The sequence below is a fragment of the Rhinolophus hipposideros genome (genome assembly GCF_964194185.1).
Source record: "Rhinolophus hipposideros genome assembly, chromosome: X".
Lineage (NCBI taxonomy): Eukaryota > Metazoa > Chordata > Mammalia > Chiroptera > Rhinolophidae > Rhinolophus > Rhinolophus hipposideros.
In genome coordinates, this window is record NC_138046.1 from 89229416 (window position 1) to 89244475 (window position 15060).

General features: G+C 40.7%; 1 protein-coding gene across 5 annotated transcripts in view; it reads right to left on the bottom strand.

Annotated features, from left to right (window-relative positions):
• Positions 1–2339: 2339 nt before the first annotated feature.
• JADE3 (jade family PHD finger 3) overlaps positions 2340–15060 on the bottom strand; it is a 143991-nt gene continuing 131270 nt past the window's right edge. For all 5 annotated transcript variants that reach the window (XM_081042427.1, XM_081042426.1, XM_081042428.1 and 2 more), the window contains 4 exons: positions 13152–13268; positions 9096–9566; positions 7356–7473; positions 2340–5424 (listed from right to left, as the gene is read on the bottom strand). In XM_081042427.1, coding sequence (XP_080898553.1) covers positions 4514–5424; positions 7356–7473; positions 9096–9566; positions 13152–13268 — 1617 coding nt within the window. In that variant the 3' untranslated portion in view covers positions 2340–4513. The remainder of the gene's footprint in view (positions 5425–7355; positions 7474–9095; positions 9567–13151; positions 13269–15060) is intronic.

Below are 15060 nucleotides of genomic sequence, written 5' to 3' on the forward strand. Positions count from 1 at the left end.
GACATCTGTCTCAAAGATGCAGACAGCCCTGTTTGACCCTGTTTATTGTTACCCCTGTGGGAAAATATGACTGAAAAGACTGATGAATGGCCACAGTACTGCAAATAGCCAAAACCAGCCTTGTGAACCATCGTTGGTTTTACCCCATGGCCACAGAATGGTCGAATTAACCAGAGAGCTTGTCTTGGAAAGTTGAAGAGGCAAAGTTAGGATAAAAAGAAAAGTCAGTTACCAGAACCCTGGTACATGCACAAGGCTTATCTGAAGCAGGAATAAGTATGTAATGTTTGCTTCCCTAAGCAGTTGAAAGATTGAAAAATAGTAACCATCCAACCTGAAGTATCTTTCTTTTTTGAGGCTGAGGTGATTAGTTCAATGAGATTATAATTTTCAAAGTGTCATCAATTCTTAGCATGAAGTTGTTTTTATCAACCATATGAAAAATGACTAAAAAAAAAAAAGAAAAAAGAAAAATGACTATAAAATGAGACCCATTTCCATGTGTGATTTATGGAAGCAGCTTCATTACATCATGGTGACACTTTAGAAAGTAATGTTGACCAAAAGGCGCTTAAAATAAATGAAATTGAGGAGGTGGAGTAGGAGTAGTGAGAGGAGGGAAAGGAAACTTAAAACTTAGGGTGTGCAGGCCTTGAGGCTGGAATGTGCACATCCAACTCCCCCTTCACAAACTGAGAAATGATGGATGCTCTGAGAGTTTATCAAGACGATTAATATATTTAACTCATCAGTGACCGGAAAGAACAGGCGACATCAGTCTGGGGATCGAGCCTCCCCTACTTGACTCATTTCAAGGACAATTATCCTCTTGGCTTCAGGTCATGAGTTTGTCCCAATCCATGAAGTAAAATTAACTGTATTCACAGAAGTCTTCTTTAACTGTGCTGAATTGAGTGTTAGAGTTACCTGCCGAAGACTGACAGCCTTGGGATAGGCCTTTATTTAACTATAAGCTATTTTTAAAATAATCAATACACAATGGCTGCTTTCCATAAAACTTGAAAATAGTTGAATTAAGGCTGTGAAAATCTAATAAACATTTGTTACAAATAAGGTACATTAAAAAAAATATTGCATGAGTTATTCAATGGTAAGTAAGGTTTTATTCCTATCAGGTGTTTTCCTTCGATTCTTAAGGGTCAGCAAGCACGCTGTAAAGAACAAAATTCAACCAGTAAATTTGAAGATCTAATTGGCTTTATTAAGCCGGTCATGGATCGGGTAGCATCCCATCTAGCAACTGGAAGGGCAGGCTGATGAGTAATACAAAATGGAAGGTTTTCACAGGCAGAAGGAAGGGGGACTAAGCAGTTAAAAGAGTGGGTAGTTTCGGGCGAGAACACCTTTATCAGGCAGATTACTTCCCCAGTGTTGACCAGGGAATTGCAATCTGATTGGTTGAAAATTCCACTCCTGGGAGAGGCTGAAACTGCAGTCAGGTTAGTTCTTAAGTTTTGGTTTGGTGATGTGGCTTAGCAAAAGTGACTCCATTTTCTCCTATTTTTCCTTTTTTTAAAACAATGCTGAGTCCTTGAGGGAAAAATCCCCCAGGACTGTGCATCCTATCGTTTATTTTCTGAGTGTAAAAGTTTTCTCAACGCAAAGACTAAGGTTCATCTCCCATTGGAAACACAGACATTACTATAAACCCAAAGCTCTTGTTGGCTGTAATAGGGTATATTTGTAGTTACAGTTCTCCAACATTTTACCTAACAATTTACTGAATCAAAACAGCTATCCATTAACAGGAGGGGGAGGGAGTGAGGGAAGGAGGGGGAGAGAAACAACCTTATCCTTTACCTTCACTACTGATTTACCCAGTGACTTTTAGCAAGTACATTTCTCAAACATAATGAAAATGTTCATAAAGGCCTCAGAGTTCCCCCATGATACTACATAACTCGTATGACATTAATATACTCACATGACTCCAAATAGAATGAATACTGTAAAGATATGCAGTTAAGTGATGCCTGATCTAAGCCTCCCAAACTTTGTGCCTATAGATAGGATCCATTTCCCTGGTGATTTTTTGGATAATACTAAGGTTTTGTCTTATCAGACCAATGAACTCATGCTTTCTGGCTGAGTCCAAGTCCCCAGAGTTCTCTTTGGGCCCTGGGATTGACATGAATCATGAATTTGTGCTTCTAAACACTGAATTCCTCCTCCTTTCTTTCCCCCACCATCTCTTTTTGTTTAATTAACAAGACTTTTTATTTTCATTTTTTTGAGTAAGATTTTTTTAAAATACAAAAGGCACATATGTGAGATTTTCTAAAACCCATATGCCAAAATAAAACATTACCACACTGACAGTAGTTAGCAGTTTTCATAATTTAATGAAAAAGTACTGGTAAAAAGGTGACATTTGAAGAAAGACTGAGTTTATCTTGGAAAACTGGACTATATAAGACAAAATGAAAAAAATTAACAAAGAAGGTTAAGAGGTAATACTTCCAACAACAGCAAAATGTAGCAAATACATTTTGGGGCAATTGAAATTTACACAACTGAAGGCTCCTTCATTTACCTAGGAACATCCTGTAAAAATATTACAACTATGTTTCCCTGACTGAAATTATTTTAGTCAATACTATCCCAATGGCATTACATATGGAATTTGGCTAAAGCACTTTTTCAATGTTCACTTTTCCTCCCACTCACTCAGAATTGAAAGGCATGAAGGGCCATGGGCTACTGTACTGGCCTCTAACAGATGGAGTTTATAACACAGCTCCAGGATCACTTCATCGCCATGAAAGTGTCCAATTAATATCTAACCCCAGGAGAACTCCAGAAAAAAAAGCACAGAAACCTGGTGTATAAATAGGAGAAATTCTATGCCTCCTTTGGATAATCCACAGCTTTTTCCATTCAAACAAAATACAGGACACCTTCCACACGTTAGGGCATGTTCACACATGTACACAGGTGTTAAAAGAAACATGCTGAAGGTGTGACCAAAGGAGAGGCAAAATACAGAAGTCTCCAGAAAAGGAGGCAAAAACAAAAGCAAAGAAAGCCATTAACAAGGTTACAAAAGCGGGGAGAGGAAGGAAACTGCTGTTTCCCTCATTGATGGAGAGAGGCGCCCCTGCCTTTACTGACCAGCGCCTATTGCAGCTGGGCTGTTCTGCCAGTAAGCAACTTAAAAAAAATTGAAAATGGCCACTTTTGTCTGAATATTTCCACTACACTTCCCAAACTAGAAGAAAGAGAATATTAAGGCTAAGAGAGCAGAGAATTATAGTTGGCTTCACATTTTAAAAACTGTAACATTTCCCCCTTCTTTACATGGGAAGCAGACATGTTTTATCCCATCCCCCACCAAACGTAATCATTCTCTTTCTCCCAGAAATTAATCAAGGCAGATAGTTTGGGAACAGAGTAGAAACAACTTCTGAAAAACGGCTCCAGCTTTTTGTTTGGGAAATTAATTCGGATTCAAAGTTGGTACAAAGCTAAATTACATCCATGTGTTAAACACATGCTTTCAAATTCTGTTTGACAATAAAAATCTGTTTCAAAATTAAAGCAGGTAAGAATACTTAACCTCTGTGCATTTTATTATATTTTAATTATACCTCAATAAAAATTTTATAAACATTAAAGCAGGTATACAAAAACTGTCAGCCAAACTTATTTAAGTCAAACTTATTTGAAAACAATAACACAAAAACCCTGACCTGGTACAAATCTCCCAGAAATGGTCTCACTTTGGGAAAGGCTCTGGGATCCTTCACAAACGCCTCCACTGGGAGAATCAGAGCATTTCCCTTAGAAGTAGTACTTTCGTACTTTTGTAAACAGTATCCACAAGTTAGCTTTTTATGCTTGTTAGCTGGGTGAAATAGTTACAAGTGCGTCCCCAACAAGCAAGTCTAGGAACAGGCACTGGACACTTATAAACATTAGGAGTATTGACTTGGTAAATTAAGATCCTCTGAAAGGAACTCTATCTGGCGTAGAGCGAAGGAAGAGGGTAGTTGAGTCTGACAGTATCTGAGACGTTGGCCCCTGGTCTTTCCCTGAGGAAGGTTTCCAGATACCAGTGGAGTTAGAAACTTCCTATAGATAGGTGCTCTGGGAGTCACATGCTGTAGCTTCAAAAGATAAGTAGTTTTAGTGTCTGGTAATCATGTCTCTCACAAATCCATGAACAATACAAGGATTCTTAATACATATGCGCATCAATGTGTTAATATAACAGCAAAGCTGCCCCAAAGTATTTACTGAACTAATACTCTGGGCCCAGCTGTTCTCAATAGTCTCTGGCAAAAAGAGACTTTTGGACAATCTGCAATTCTTATAATGTGCTTGTGAAAACTAGACTTGAAACTGGTTCAGAAACTGCAAGCCAATTTACTGTGGAAACACTTTATTTTTTTCATTACAATTTCTCCCAACATATGCCAGAATCTTTTTAGTGTATGGGTTTTCCACAATATATGCGGCAAAGGCAGATGGAGTTATTCTTGGACGTTGTTGATCACCTTTGCATTGAACTGTGGGAAAGGGGATATGTCTTGCTTTTACTGTGGCAATCCCGTCTAGAGTCGTGGGGAGGATTTTCCCTTTCTGAGCTCTCTCTTCTAACCTTGACTTTCTCTTTACTCCCATCACTTTCTACTTCTGAATCACTGAGCTCCAAATCTGGGCAATACCCATCGTTTTCCTGATACGGAGCTCTCCCTGCAGACCGCCTGACAAGCTGCTTGCCCCAGAGCTGTTCCTTGGGGTTACTATTCTTGGTTGGCTTCCCATAGCACGGGAGGCCCTCTGTGCTCCTCATCCACCTGTTGGTGGCCTCCTTAAAGGACCTGCTGAAGTGTTCCACAGCAGATTTTCTAAAGCTGCCCTGACTGGCCAAGTGGGAGCTGAGCATAGACTCCTGGCCACAGAACATCTCACTCGAGCTATCTTTTTGGGTAATATCCCCAGACCAGCTGTCCTCCAGGCCATTGGACTTGGCAACCTTTGAGTTATTCTGATTTTTCCCATTCCCAATGGAAGACTGCCCATGAAGGGCAGCCTGAAGGACCAGAGGCTTTCCCTGCGACTGCCCATGATAGAACTCTGGAGATGGAGGTCTCCAAGCAGGACTGGGATCCTTTGCTTCACTCCTAGAAAGGCCTAGACTGGCCAGCAAACGGTTACTGTTGCTCTCTAATGGATACCTGGGGTATGATTTCATTCTCATTTCTAGTGATTCCTGAGGCACTTGCGTGCTCCTTATATTTTGAACAGGGGAGTTGCTGTCAGGAGAGAGGGGTCCGTGATCAGGCTCCGTGGAGCTGTTTCGGCAGTCTTCTGGGGCCGATCTGGGCATTTTTAACTTTAAGGTAATTCTTGGTGGTGGGTAAAACAATGAGTTTCCTAGTGCACTTGACAAAGGAAGTCCTGAGATCAAAAAGAAAGATTCATTTTAACAACTGATTGAAACAATGGCACACGTGCTCATGGCAGAGTGAGTTCACACACCCACTCTTCCAAGTGGCTAACAAGCACTCTCTGCGTGTAACATCACAGTATGGCAGCCAGAGCGAGCTGAACTGGAGGTTGGGGCGGGGGTGTTTGCTCTGTGACTCCCGACCTCACTCCTTCTGCTCTCCCAGTCTGTAAAATGATCACAAAGACTAGTGTGCTGCCTCCTATACCCCCACCTCTGCCCCTTCCAGTTATGAAAAGAATGTCACCAGCAATGATTCACACATAGGGTCTGTGTGTGCGTGCACGCACGCGCACATGGTGGGTACTGGACAGCACTTAGGATGCACCTTGAACACAGACAGTTCAGACGCCACCCTACAGTCTTTCCTGGCCATCCTAAAGCAAGTCAAATACAAACCTTCAGGAACGCAGCACTGGCTTTGGTGGGTGAGGCGCATATATGGGTTTTAACCTGGCACTAGTAGAAGTGGTAGTGGGTGGTTCCTGAGTATTTTACATCCTTAACTGAAAAACATTTCCCCACTATGAATGACCGTCATGGAAGTGTGGGGCAGGTTTTGTAGTGGCAAGGCCGGGAGGAAAGGACTGACATCCCTGCCCATGGCCTGCTATGGGTTTGGCCTGGGGAGTGCTGGCTATCGGTTACCTGGCTATTTCACCCTACAGTCATATTTAGAACAGGTCATCTCTCTACTATTTTGAGTGCTCTGAAATTAACAGAGCACTACCAAACAGTTCCTCCTTGCATATGGCCTTGGCCTTTGCCCATTATTACCTTAATGTAGCCTCACAAAAATGACATACAGAGAGGACAACTATTAGGTGCCCTGATGGGCACCATTTATTCCCCAGGGGTCCATGTGGAACACTGACAGCCCCCTTCTCTACCAGGGACTGCCATCTACTGATGCCACAAGCAGTTATGGGGCCAACTCCCACCACTGAGAAGCCAATAGCACAGAGACCCCTTGTTGCCCAAGCTCTGCCACCAACCTCTGTGTTAAATGAGGCATACGGAGGTTATACGTTACTGAATATGACTGTCACCATTCCAGCCACGCTCTCCATGCTCAGGGCACTCTAATTATGCTCACCTGTCTCTCTCACCTGTCCCTGCAAGGCAGTGTACCTTGCAGGCAGGGATTCTGTCTCACTGACTGCTCTCTCTTATCTTCTAGCTCAGTTCTTAGCCCATAGTAGGTGCTCAACAAATATTAGTGAATAAATGAAGAGACAAGAACCCAGATCTCCTAACTTGTGGCTAAGGATTTAATAGATTATTGTTAAGATGGCTAACGCTGGAATGAAACATTTTTTGGAAACTAGGATTAGATACTATCTTCTTGATTTATAAATGAATCTAATGATTATAGAACAATTTCATGGCTCCAACTAATGGCCCCAATCTGTCTGGGACCTATATTATCTTCCCTAGACCTGCAACTCCCCCAATCCCACCCTGGGATTTCTTGTCTCATGAGTTGACAGTGGAATGGGTCACACTGTATCATGGCTGGACTAGAGCAAATGAGATATTTGACAAGAATTTTAAACGATTTTTAAGTGAAAAAATTGACATAAAATTTAAGTTGTTAAAATAGAATCCATATACACAGGGTGCCAAAAAATGTATACACATTTTAGGAAAGGAAAACTGTATTAAAATTGTAATACTTAATATACACCGATAACAAAAGATGAATACAAGTCAGGTTTGACGTCTGCAATTTCAAGAGGTGCTCAAAGTGGTTACCATCAGCGTCCAGACACTTCTGATTACAGCAAACTACTGCTTGAGCAACATTGACCAAAGTGTTGACTTGTATACATTTTTTTGGCATCCCCGGTATTTTCTAGACCATCTTTGATATATAGGTTACCTGAAGTCATTTCCTGGTTAAGAAGCTCAATCTGTAAACCGAAGATCTGTTCCTGTAGTTTGTTTTGTGACAGCTTCAGCTTCTCTCGCCGGCCGATCATGTAGCACAAATTTCGGACCTGAAAGCCCAAACCCCAGCAAACAGAGACTTTTGTCATGTTGGGCTAATCTGACAAAATTGTTTAGCTTAAATTTAGACAACTAAAGTCGGGTGGGGTGGGGGGCGGTGAGGAGAGAAGAACGAACCTAAAGGCTGTACAACGACAGCCACTCCACATGAATTCACACAGCATTGGTCATTTGTGGGATCGTGGTTCCCACATCAATCAGCAGCATGAGTAAAAGACTCCAAAGCTACCTCCTAAAACCTACTCTTCCTGCAGTGTCCTGGGCTTGCCAGTTATCTGCACAGCCAGGCTGGGAAAGACTGAATGATAATTTAACATTTCAGCCTTCCCTGAGTAAACAATGATAATGCTGGATCCAGTACAATTTTCTAATGAGTGCTGGACCAGCAGGATAAAGTTTCAGTTTCCAACAGTTATAGAGAAAGTCTACTGCTCACTCTTTCAACTCAGTCACAAGGGGGAAATCCTCACTCTGTCATACTCCCCATCTGGCCAAATTATTCAACCTTTCAGTGTCCTAGTTTATTCATCTGTAAGTAGGGATAATAATAGCACTTACTTTATAGGCATGTTAGGATTAAATGAGTCAATATTTATAAAAAAAATGCTTACAACACCCCAATGAAATTTATATAAAAAATGCTTACAACAGTGTCGCCGCACAGTAAGTGCCATATATGTGTGAGTTAAATTGTAAAAAGTGAGCCAAATCTATTAGTTCCCTTCCAAATTCTGGCAGCAGAGAAAAACAAACAAATAAGCCATCTCTGTAATTATACTTGATAATAAAATTCTGTAGGGTAAACACAGGGCCTAACTTATACCCCTGTGGTACCAATGTAGTAGATGCTATATATACATTTTATTGTATATATATGTATATATAGTATCTACTACATTGGTACCACAGGGGTATAAGTTAGGCCCTGTGTTTTCCCCACAGAATTTAGTAGATACTGTGTATATACAATATCTACTAAATTGGTACTTTATTCATATCATATGTATCATGAGTTAAATGGAATTATCTGGTGCAGAGGCTCTCAACCAAGGACGAATTTGACCCCCAGGGCATTTGGCAGTCTGGAAATATTTTGGTTGTCACAACTGGTATCTGGGCGCAGGGGGAGGCAGGTTGGCTGCTGGCCACTAGTGGGTAGAGAGCAAGGATGCTGCTAAGCATCTTACCAAGGACACAACAAAGGACAGTCCTTGACAACAAAGAACCATCCAGCACCAATGTCAACAGTGCCGAGTTTGAGAAACTCTGAACTAGGGCTTTCCTGAACAAAATTCATTCTTTCTTCTGCCCGCAGCCTCATAAGTGTGTCAGTAAGATACAACTGATCTAACTTAGGCTCAATGGTGAATAAAAAATAAACCAAAGGAGAATTTATTTAGGGTTCCTGGAGCATACAAGTAAGGCTTCGCCATTCCCTGACAAAACTGAAGCAGAGCCCAGTGTCTGGGGCCATGATGAAATGAGAAGATAAGCAAGGACACAGAAGCCCACACTATAAATGAACTGACACTTAAAAGAAAACAACCGGAAGTGGGACTTCCATTTCTATGCAGACTGAGACTTACACACTCGTCACAGCTGGTCTCCTTACCCGCTCTAGGTCTTGCCGTAGATGCATAAACATTCTCATTCGAGTGTGAATACTCTCCTCTTTTGGCTGTACTAGGCCATTTTCTCCATCCTCCTTTGGAGGCAGTAACGGCTTATTGAAGTTACTTTTCCGCTTTAGTTTCCAGTAATTGTAGATAAAGTCCACTATTAGTGTAGGCAGCCCCAGCTCAGTGGTCACATCTTCCACATTGACCAGGGTATAGAACTCCTCCTCCAGCTCCCGAAGCTTCTGTGCCCGCAGGCTGATCTTCTCACTTTTGGCCTGGCTCTGCTCTGCAGCCCTATGTAGGGGGTACTCGGCCTCCCCGGATTTCTGCCTGTTCTGGCTGTGCTTGAGGCAGTATGACTTGAACTTCACTTCATCCCCTTCATCTAGGGTGGTCTTCATTTCTAGGTTGTGCTCAAAGGCACAGGTGACATGGAAGGCAGTGATGCAGCTTTTCACTGAGCACTAAAGGAAGATAAAAGATGTGTTACGGCAGTGGGGCTGGGGAGAAGGGGAAGCCCTGTATACCTGGGCCTAAATTGAGAACTCAGGAAGCAAAGGAAAGACAGGGATAAAGCTGGTCCTGAATTGATCATGACAGAGGCTTTACAAGTCACCCAGGAAATCTGTTCTTATAGAAAACAGCAAAACAAAGGCAAAACCCCCCCAAAAGATCCAGACTCCCCTTTAAGGTTTCAGCTCAAGCATTAAGTTTGTCTGAGAAGTCTTCCCTGAACTCTGTAAAGAGTCATGCTGTCCCTATTCTGTGTCTCCCAGGTTATCTTATTATTATGTGCTTCTATACTGGTACTTCTCACCCTGTACCTACAGAATAACCAATGTCAACCCCCTGGCCATCGTTCTAAAAGAGAGCAGCTGCATGATTCGTCATGCATTGCCATCCACTATTGAACAAGCAGGTGCTCAAGAAATTCTTCTGAACAAATTACAGGAAAAACAAGTCAGTATTATTGCCAGAGTATCTACTAGTTCTAAAAAGGCCATGGGAACTCCAATATCTAAGTAATCTAACTTCTTGAAATTGTTCTTATAGAGCTGTGCTCTCTGACATGGTAGCCAACCAGCCACAAGTAGCTATTTAAATTAATTAAAATTACACGCAATGAAAAATTCAATTTCTCAGTCACATTAGTCATATTCCCACCATACTGGACAGCACAGACTTTCATCACTGCATAAAGTTCTATTGGACAGTATGGTTATAGATAATCTGAAATTAACTATATTTTGCCATTCACAGATTCAACACAGACCAGGGAGAATCTGGCCATGACTACTGTACTTCTTTCCTGTTCTTCACTTAGTCTCAGTTACCATTTGTTATGGTTATACTGCTATAGCTTTCCTTCCAAAGATTTAATATGCTTGGGTGTATTTATGCCTCCTGCAGAGGCAGGAGGGAAAGCAATGGAGGATTTGTTTCAAAGGATGTAGTGGGAATGCCCATGGTTAAAGCCAAGTTTCAACTCTTTTGGATGGCTGCATCTGGAGGGCAAAATGCTCAATTACCTATGTGTTGGGTTTTTGATAACTAAATATAGAGAACGACCTTGGACATGAATAAAGACTGAAGAAATGCAAACCCTGACAGGTCTCCTTGTAATAGACTGAGAAATTCAACACCTAACAGAATCCTGACAACCATCAAAGCTTTAGTGGGGCAGATTCCATTGAAATTAACTTCACAGGATAAAAGATCCCAGGGATGGAATTCTAAGATCATCTTATCGAGCACCACATTTATTATTGCTTGTGCTTCCTCTAAAAGACCTGATTCTCCACCTTCACCGCCCCCCTACCTCCCACTCTTTCCACTTTTCAATGCAGTGGTCATCTAGCCATTTACTAATTACTCTAGTACTCCCACAACAGCCCACCCCAGCTCTGGAAAGCTCTGTTGGAAAAGTTTGTTACACTACACTGACATCTGTATTCTTAAAACTTCCATGTATTTGAAAAGCCTCATGAAAATGACCATGATAAAAGCCCCAAACGTATTTTTATCTGGGTATCTTTTGTCATCACTCAGCTAAGAAACTAGCCAGTCATTTAAAAAACAAGACGCAAAAGGCATTCTTTAGCAGAAGATTAAAAGTGTTGGGCATAGTGTTCTTTTGCTATTTAATAACTGATACAAATATGGGAAAAGAAAGCAAAAAGATTGTTTTCTATTTAAGAGAATGGATGTGTGACATAAAACTATTACTAATGGGAAGCTAAAAACAAATCATCTCTCTCAGTTCAAATTTGTAGAATGTATTAGGTTGGTGCAAAAGTAATTGTGGTTTAAAAGGTTAAAAATAATTGCGAAAACCACAATTACTTTTGCAGCAATCTAATAGAAACATAAATATAAATTACCTAAAATAAAATACACAAATACGAATTGGGTATTTAGATGAAAACTGTAATGTCCTTAGGAAACTGCCATAAAAGTCATCTAGTTTCAAAAAAAGAAGTCATTCTATGATATTTATAGCTGGAGGTCTATGTATTTCGATGGCAAAGGAGAAATGCCAACTAAGTTTTGGTGCCAATTAAAAGCCTATTTTACTTTTCCCCCAAAACATTTTATTACACAAAATGCCTCTATATACATCTCATTTATTTCTACTGTAACCACTTAAGGTGATAGGGGAGGTACTATTATGCCTATTAAAAAACAGTTTTATTGAAATATAATTTACATACCATAAATTCACCAATTTTAAGTATACACTTCAGTGGTCTTTAGTATATTTTATAGAGTTGTACAAACATCTCCATATGTATTCCAGTACATTTTCAACCCCTCCCCAAAGAAATCTCATGCCTATGTACAGTCGCTCCCTGTTCCCAAGCCCAGCCCCGCCCAACCAGTAATCTACTTTATATCTCTATAGATAGGCCTAGTCTGGGCATTTCATGTAAGTGGAACCATATAATATGTGGCTGCTTGTGTCTGGCTTCTTTCACTTAGCATGTTTTCAAAGTTCATGTTGTAACAAGTATTAGAATTTCATTCTTTTTAAAATATGGCCAAATGATATTCTATTGTATGGCTATACCACATTTGTTTATCCATTCATTAGTTGATAGTCATTTGCATTGTTTACACTTTTTGGCTTTTATGAAATAATGGTACTATGAACATTTGTGTACAAGTTATTGTGGGAGGCATATCTCACACAAGAGTGTGGACACCCAATCATCATGCTTATGAAGTACAAAAGGATCCAAATGACATTATAATAACATTAAAATTAGCTAAAGGTCAGCTCCCTGGTCATAGGGATCAGCCTTGCTGGATGAAATTGGTGCTTGTCCTTCTCCAGCTGCAGGTACTGGGTACAATCACCTGTGAGTTGTGTAACCACGGAGGCACCTCACGTTGTACCCTGGAGCCTGTAATGTCTTCTTTATCTCTGTTATTATATTCTTCATTTCTGCTTGGTTCTTTATGTTTTCTATCTCTATTTTTATGCTTCCTATCTCTGTGTTGAAGTTCTCCCTGAGATCACTGAGCATCCTTATAACCAGTGAATGGAACTCTGTGCCTGGTAGATTGCTTGTCTCCATTTCGTTTTATTCCCCCACCCCTGGAGTTTTGTTCTATTCTTTCATTTGGGACGTGTTTCTTTGTCTCCCCATTTTGGCTGCCTCCCTGTGTTTGTTTTTATTTAAGGTGGAGCTGCTATGTCTCCCGGTCTTAGCGGAGTGGCCTTAGGTAGTAGGTGTGCTGTGGGGCTCAATGGTACAGTCTCTCTGGTCATCTGAGCCGAGTGCTTCAGAATTCACCTGATTCATCAACTCTGACAACCAAGGATGGAAATTAACTACCGCTATGGATACTGAAAAGACTAAGCTGAAGAGTTCAGAGACAATGTCCAAAAAAAAAGGGTTCCAGAAATGGTCTGTACAATGGCAGAGCCCTGGGAGAGAGTGGGGGGCCTCCTGAATAACCTTTCAGTTAACAGAATGCTCTCACTGGGTGGGCGAGTCTGGCTAATTTGGTGTTAGCCCACTCTACCACTTCTCATGGGGACTTACCTGAATGCAAGCTCCTGTCTTCAACTTGCACAAGTTACAGACTAAGGCCCACCGACTGGGTGGGATGTGGGATATCTTTGTAATTGGTTCCATCCTCTCGGGACAACCAATGCTGACCTACGAAGAAAACAGCAGCATAAGGCGAGGCCCCATGGCATTACTGAAATCCCTTCTACAAACCGTGAATGATGTTACATGAAGCTCAGAACATCACAACAACGAGGTGAGCCATGGCTCTTAAGGTTACTATGGGACTAAGGAGAAACAAAACTTGTCGCTGCCACTGCTCAGAACTTCAATCATTTCCAGTAATATAACGATTCATATATAGGATGAGAGGGCTGGAGTGGAGACTAGGCGTGGTTACCTTAATGAATCAAAGACATGTACACTTTACTTAGGAATCAAAGAAAGCTACTAAGAAGGGGATCAAATATATGGTGATGGAAGGAGAACTGACTCTGGATGGTGAACACACAATGGGATTTATAGATGATGTATTACAGAATTGTACACCTGAAATCTATGTAACTTTACTAACAATTGTCACCCCAATAAACTTTAATTAAAAAAAGAAAGCTACTAAGGAAAGAAATTAAAATTCACAAAATCTAGCACCTATTATGTTACAGATGGTGCCACATGCCTTGTTTTTTTTCATTTAATCGATGAAGGATGAGAAACAGAGGCAGCGACAAGCCTTTCAGTTCAGTTTACAAAGAAGCATGATATTGTTGGAAAGTAGCAGCAATTTGTATAATGAAGAGATTGCAGCACATAAGTAGAAAGGATGGGGATGACAACATTTGTACACAAAAGTCCTTAAAATCACATGTGTATCATCAGCTGATTCATCTACTCTCTCAGCCAAAGTGGCTTCAAAGAGAAATTAAGTCTTTGGGAGAGTCCTGAAAGGAAAAGGATGTTTTAAAAAAAAGATGGAAAATTCTCTTCCACATGAAAATAAGGGGTCAAGTAACTCCTAGTAAAAAGTGTTTTCTTTTTCTTTTCTCTTTTTCTTTAATACAAATACGTACATGAATTTCTCAGAGAGACACAACTCTAAAAAGTGAAGGCCTGTTGAATAAGGATGGTTAAAGCAGCACAAGTTCTGCCCACATCAAGAAACCAGCCCAAAGGGTACTGGAAACCAGGTACTAGAAACCATAAAAGAAGGTCAATAGGTGTGAAAGTTTCTTTTACTTTTAAAGAACTCTTCCTGAGTCATATTCCAGACTCTTATATGCTGAGAGAGCCTGCGCTCTTAGCAAGGGATTTGCTGCTGGAAAATAGTCACTCTCAGGCCAGAAACCTGAAAGTTCATTTCACATATCTATAAGCTGGATGTTCTTAGTAAGAAACAGAAACCACTTGTCAAGTATTTTTAAAAATACTGACCTCTATATCCATAAGAATACCACAGTATGTATCTAGAACTTTCAGTTTAACTCTGTGAACTTGATTATTGTATAACTCCCCTGGAACTGACATTAACAAGAATAAAGCCAGGGAAATGTCAAAGGAGAATGAATTACTGATATATTATCATCAGCTCCCCCGTGAACTGAATTCTGTAGTCTCTCTTGTCCTATAGTTAAACTGCCTAACAAATTTGCTGGCTTGGATAGGGGCTGGGGAAAGAGGATGTGAGTGGGATGTCCAAATAGTTTTAAAAAAGGGCAGCCATAAGAAGTAAGGAGAAGTACTGTCTGGAAGCCCTTTTTAATCAACTTAGTGTGCACACAGCCCATCAAGAAATACCAGCAACCGAAGAACTAGATTAAATAATAACGGGTGGAGTTTTGAATAAAGAAGCTCTTAAACAAATGTTGAATCCAAGCTCTGGAAAGAGATTCAAAAATCAAAGGGCAACCATCACAGGGGGGTCGGGGGAAAGAGCTGTTGCTCA